Source organism: Falco naumanni, chromosome 6 (genome assembly GCF_017639655.2).
Source record: "Falco naumanni isolate bFalNau1 chromosome 6, bFalNau1.pat, whole genome shotgun sequence".
NCBI lineage: Eukaryota > Metazoa > Chordata > Aves > Falconiformes > Falconidae > Falco > Falco naumanni.
Genome location: NC_054059.1, coordinates 72,884,638 through 72,890,828, shown reverse-complemented (window position 1 = coordinate 72,890,828; position 6,191 = coordinate 72,884,638). Strand labels below are relative to the sequence as shown.

General features: G+C 60.4%; 1 protein-coding gene across 1 annotated transcript; it reads left to right on the top strand.

Annotated features, from left to right (window-relative positions):
• Window positions 1-574: 574 nt before the first annotated feature.
• Window positions 575-4,515, top strand: LOC121090376. Its single transcript, XM_040598853.1, has 3 exons — window positions 575-703; window positions 2,213-2,691; window positions 3,189-4,515. The coding sequence occupies exons 2-3, from the start codon at window positions 2,219-2,221 to the stop codon at window positions 3,340-3,342; spliced, it is 627 nt and encodes a 208-aa protein (XP_040454787.1). The 5' UTR covers window positions 575-703; window positions 2,213-2,218; the 3' UTR covers window positions 3,343-4,515.
• Window positions 4,516-6,191: the final 1,676 nt, after the last annotated feature.

Genomic DNA, 6,191 nt, shown 5'->3' with positions numbered 1-6,191 from the left:
CACACGTATGTGCATGTGCACATGTGAAACACGTGTGCATGCTGACCATGTATGCACACCACCAGGCACATTGCTGAGGATGTGTGTGCACCTTTAAGCATGTGTGTACAGTGAGGCTGCGCAAGCACTACCAGGCATGTGTGTGCACATTGAGCACATGTGCACACTCAGCACATGCATGCACACTCAACGTGTGTGCACTGCTAACTAAGCATGTGCATGCACACTCAGCACACGTGTGAACAGTCGGCATGTGCAGGCACAGCCAGTGTACGTGTGCACACTCAGCACATGTGTGCACTTCTAGGCATGTGCGTGTACACTCACCACACGTGTGCACTGCTAAGCAGGTGTATGCGCTGCTGAGCACAGTTGCACACCACCAGGCAGCTGCGTGGGCCCTGAGCACATATGTGCATGCTCAGCACAGGTCTACATGCCAAGCACATATGTGCACACACGTGCATGCTGCCTGGCCATTTCAGCAATCCCGAGTGGCAACCCGGAGAGGCAGCCCCACAGCCGGTGGGGACACGCGGCTTCCGTGCGCCCTGAGCCAGCCCTGGCACACTCGACCGTGGCGGCGGCCGTGGCCGTGGCGGTGGCCGTGACCGTGGCCATGACTGTGGCCATGCGTGTGCGTGCGTGGGGGCCGGCCCTGCCTCGAGGAGCCGCTGGCAGTGCGGTGGCAGGACGCTGAGTGGTGAGCGAGGGTGGCGGCGGGGGCGGGGGGGGGGCGGTCGGCAGTGGGTTCACACGCAATCCCAGCCCCCTGCCTCAGTTTCCACACCTGCAAAACAAGCGGTGGGATGCTGGCTGGGGCACAGCTTTGGCGCGGGGGGGGGGGCGGGGGTGTGCTTAGGGGGGTAACTGCACCCCTGCCCGCTGGAGCGGGGCTGGCGGGGGCTGTTCCTTGCTAGGATGGCTACTGGGGGGGGGGGGGGGGGGGAAGAAGAGTTATTTTAAGGGGGCTCAAGCCCAGACAAGCCATGCGTTAATCAGCAGCAGCCTGCTGCTGAGGCTCCGTGTCCCCGTTCCCTGTCGCCAACCTCCCGCTGTCCCTGGGACACCTGATGGGACCTCCCAGCACCCTCCCAGGGTGGTCCAGTGCCGGGCAGGCGGGTGAAACCCCCTTCCCCGATTCCTGGCATGGCTCAGATCGGCGGGGGGCGAAGGCTTTTCCTCCTCCCATCGCAGTGGGGGCAGCTCCAGCGCACCCCCTCTGCTCACCCCAAAAGTAGGGCTGCAAGCCCCCCCGAGTCCCAGCTGCCGTGGCCAAAAGGTGGGAGCAATTGGGGGGAGGGGGGGGGGGCGGGGGAAGGAAAAACGTTACTGGCCTGGTGCTGTTCTGGTGGGAAGAGCTGGGAGGAACAACCCAGCAGCCTTGGTGCCAGAGAAGTGCCAGCATGGCCGGCTCCTGGCAGAGCTGGGCTGCGGTGCTGAGCTCCGTGCTGGGGGCTCCCCACTGCACCCCCCTCACCCCACCCCCCATCCTGCTTTTTGGGGCCCTTTGCTCTAAAGTGAGAGCCACTCACCCCTGCCAGGTGCTGGCCTGAGACCTGAGGAGCTCGTTGCACCCCAGGGTGCTGGCAGGGAGCTGTGGTACCGATGGGGGTCCCCCCCCCCCCCCCCTTCCCTCTGCAAAGGGGCTCGGGGCTGGCTGGGAGGATGTGAGGTGCCGGTGGGGACACCCTCAAACGCCAAATCCCTGCAGCTGCCGTGGCAGCAGCCTCTGGCACCCGCTTCCCCAGCCCTGGCGCCAAGGTTTTCCGGCGGTGGTTTTGAAAGAGCTGTATTGTCTGCCCACCCCCCACACCCCACACCCCCCCCCCTCCCCAGCCACCGCAGCCTGGCTGCTTTTCCATGGCTCCGGAGGGGGTTTTGGGAGGATGATCTGGATCAGCCTCACCCCGGCCCTTCCAACCCTCATCTTAACCCCTCCGTGCCTCAGTTTCCCCATTGCTATACTCCATGTGATGTGCTGAGGGGGTGCATAAAGGGTCCTCCCTCCCGCCCAGGGAGGGTCTTCCGTGGTGTGAGGAGAGTGGGGTACAGCACCCCCAGATCCCAGCAGCCAGAGATGCGTATGCAGGGGAAAATAAGGGTGCCTGGAGGATTTTGCTGGTGCAAAGTAGAGGGGGACCCAAAAGGGTCTCAGAGGCTGTCTCAGCCACAGTCTTGACCCCCTCCCCATTTCTCTTTGCTATTGCAGGACACCATGGTCCCAGGGGCCCCCAGCTGGTGTCTGCTGGTGGGGTTCTGCACCCTCGGTCCCCCTGCCACCATCCAGGGGGTACCTGAAGAGGATGTGACACTCAGCACCAGGACAGAGGAGCTGGGATACCACCTCGCCCAGGATGTGGACCCCCTCCAGGACCCCCAGCGCTGTGGCATCACCTTCCACACCCCCAGCCCTTGCAGCCCCCTTGGACCTCCTGTCTCTGTCTCTCGTGATGAGCTGGATCATCTCAAGAACCTCTTGCAGGACACCAAGGCCAGCCTGAAGGATGTGGAGATGGCGGCCACACTGGAGGACAACCAGACCCGCTACCAGGACATCATCACCGAGGCGCTGCCTGCCATCCATGGGGCCAACCTGGAATTTCAGGAGAGCCTGGATAATATCCGCAGGGAGCTGGAGGCTCACATGGCTGAGGCTGATCACCCACAAACAGCTGAGAAGAAGGAGAAGTAAGTGCCATGGGAAGAGAATGGAGGTGCTCCATGGAGCAGATATCCCAAACTCTTCAGGTGGGAGCAGCCCCAGGCTGCAGGCACCTGGGGGTGGTGGTGTCTGGGTGTCCCCAAGGGTCCCACAGCCTTTGTGGTGGCTCTCAGGTGACACATGGTGTTCAGATGCTCAGCAGACCACCACCATTAACATCCGTGCGTGTGTCTCTGCCCTAAAGCCACCACAGCAGGGCCGGTGAGGGGTCCTCTGAGGGCAGGGTTGGGGGATGAGGTGTCAGGAGCAGGGATTGTCACTCCTGAACCAGTGACCCAGTGCAGCTGAGCCACAATGTGATGATGGAGCAGCGTTCACCAGGATGGAAGAATTGGGGTACCTGCTCCTCTAGGTTGGGACCCCGTCCCAGGAGCCCCAGTGCTTCAGCATCACCTTCCACACCCCATTGCAGGAAGGCTGGTGTGGACACAGGGGACACTAAGTCCACTCTTCTCCTCCCCAGGCTGTGGAAGGGTGTCCGCGTAATGGCGCACATGCTACGTCTCACTAGACGCCTGGCCCAGACCCTCGACGATGCCTCCCACCACCTCCACGCTGAGCTGAGCCGGCACTGGCAGAGCTTGGCTGCCCAAGCCACCACCACCGCCGAGCCCTAGGACAGTGGGGACGGGCTCCACTGTCACCCTGTGTACGGCCTTGCTTGCTGGTAGGACCCCAACCCAGCTCATCTCCACAGATTTTGGGGTGTCCTGGCTCCTCTCCCCGGCTCTGGGAGCTGAGACTTTGTTTGCATGAGGTGGTTGCAGAGAGGTCTGGACACTGGAGCTGGCAGCGCCAGGAAGGGACAGGAGGTTGGTACCCTCTACCTGGTGCCATCGCACACACGATGCCATCACTCGTGATGCCATTGCACACATGATGCTGTTGCACATGTGTCACCATCACACATATGATGCCATCGCATATGCGATGCCCTTCACCCCAGCCCCAAGTGTTTGATGCATTTATCCTGCAGGAGCTCAGCCATCATATAGCAGAGCCTGGTGCCACCGTGTGTACTCAGCCCCTTGCCCGGGGGAAAACCCTTCTGTGGGGAGTTACTTCCTATCCCTATCCCCAGCAGACCTCTGCATCCCTTTGGTCCTCCCTGGAAGAGCTTTAGCCACACGGGCTCCCTTTTTTCACAGCTATCCAGCCCCATGTGCCAACAGCTAAGCCATCACACCCCGAGCCTGGCCTGAACCGGGCTCCCAGGGCTCCCCAGAGGGTCTTAAAAATTAAGTCCAGCTCTTTTGGCACTTAGCTGCATCTCGCCGGTGGTCCAGCAGCATCACTGCCCTCCTGGCATGGGTGCTGCCACTGCCAGCCTCAGTTAATCCTTCACTCTTGGGAACACCTTGTCCAGGCTTGGAAGAGCCTTTTTGCCCCTGGGGTGGCAGGAGCGGAGGCTGGCTCTGGAGCTGCAGGCAGGGCGGAGGGGAGGGAGCTGCCCAGCCTGCGCAGGGCAGAGCAGGCAGCAGGAGAGCGGTTGGAGATGAGCTGCTTGGCAATAAATTGAAACTGGCAACTCCAGTGTTCCCAACCCACTGAGGTCTGGGCAGCAGGAGAACAGCTGGAGGCAGAAAATCTCTCTGTGTTTGCAAGCCTGGATGTTCTCCCGGGAGGCTGGAGGGAATGGCCAGGGCCACCCCGGCACGTCGGGCTTGGGGCACCCTGCTATCCCCGTGGTGCACCCTAGGGATGGGCAAGAGGCAGAAATACCCCTGGGCAGTAGCAGCGGCGCTTCTGCAGGAGCTGCAGGCAGCAAAATAAAGATGCATTGTGCTCTGCCAGGTGTCAGTGTTATCTCTGCGTCTGTTTTCTCTCCCTCCTCTGCTGTCTAGGGGGAAAGGAGGGTGGATCGGTTTGGTTGTGGTGTTAACTGGCCCTCCACCTCCAGTCAGGAGCCCAGCGAAGGAGACAGACTCCCTAGCACCCACAGTGCTTCCCACCACCCTCTGAGCCTTCAATCCACTATCCCTGCAGTCAGCTCTCTTTTTTCCTCCCCAGAAAAATCAATGTTGGATGTCTTTTTTTTCCTGATTAATTTTCCATGGTCTTACTTGACTCATCCTTCTCCCTAATTCCCTCCCTTTGGTGGGCCCAGATCGATCTCTTGGAGCAGTCCTTGCAATTGCCAGCTGCTCCCCATCCCTCTGGCATCCATTGTTCCATCTCCCCCCACTCCCCATCACCCCAGCTTCAGGGGTCCATCCAGCACCAAACACCCTCCCTTTGGCCTTGCGGGTAGCCTTGGGACGTGGCCTCAGGGCTCTGTGCTGTGGCATGGGGACAGGGCTTTGCACCACACCACTGGCTGCAGTGTGGTTGCCTAGGGAAGGGGGAGGTTGCCAGGCTTTAAAAAAACCCAGAAAGGTGGTTTGATGCAATCATGACATAGATGAGATATCTGGATCATCCCAGTGCAATGCTTGCATCACTGAGATGTTTGTGGCCATGGGGCTGCAGACGGAACCACCCATTATCTACTTGGGTTTGCCACCCACTGCTGCTGGGGTGGTGGGGTGGCAGGGTACCAACTCTGTGGTCCTCTTCCTCATGGATTTCTGGTATTCAGCATCCCAAGAGTAGTGGGCATGGATGCAGGCAGGATAGAGGGGTCCTGCAGTGGACTTGGGGGAAGCAGCAAATTTAGGTGCCCTCCATGCCTGGGTCTGCTTTTGCATTTATCTTCCAGGGGAAAGGAAGCAAATCATCGGGCAGGGCCCCCAGGGCTGCAAATTGCACCCTTGGGCTTCATTTACAGGAAGGTTGCACATTGCATTTCCTAGCAGGAAGGAAGGAGAGAGGCTGGTCTGGGAAGGCTGGGTCTTGCCCTGCCTGGGTGGTCGGGAAGCAGTGGGGAGCCCTGCGTTTCCCATCCTCTTGCAGTGGAAGAACCACGTTCCCGGCCCAAAGTCACCCTGTCCCCATCCCTGAGACAGCAGGGGGAAGGGGTCTGCAGGGGTGGTGGTGGTGCTGGATGTTGTGCTGACTTTGCTTTCCCAATTTGGCAACCATCCCCATGGCAGTGTTTTATGGGGCCTGAGGCAGGTGCTGTGTGGGGCCAGCTCAAGACCTTGCACCTGGCTTTCCCCAGAGCAGGGGACATTGCTGCTTCCCGGAGCTGCCCTGCCCATGGACAGGTTGGCACCAAACCCCTAGCCCAGGGCTGTAGGGCAAATGGGGAAACCCTGGTCTGGTGGGGGGACTGGGGCAAGCAGCACCCTGCCTCTCCCCACTGGTGCAAGAGCCTGGAACTTCACCGTGCCCAATGTGATGCCTGACGCAATACCATGTGCAATGCCCTGTGTCATGCCCTGTGCAATGCCTCACGTGATGCCTCGTGCAATGCCCTGTGCAATGCCTCACGTGATGCCCCGTGCAATGCCTCCTGTGATGCCCTGTGTGATGCCTCATACAATACTGCATGTACTGCCCCATGCAATGCCCTCTGCAATGCCCC

Excerpts from the sequence above, each read along its gene's own strand:
- LOC121090376 (XM_040598853.1), top strand. The coding sequence starts at position 2,219 with ATGGTCCCAGGGGCCCCCAGCTGGTGTCTGCTGGTGGGGTTCTGCACC. Across the intron at positions 2,692-3,188 it reads ACAGCTGAGAAGAAGGAGAA|GCTGTGGAAGGGTGTCCGCG; the intron begins GTAAGTGCCATG and ends TCTCCTCCCCAG.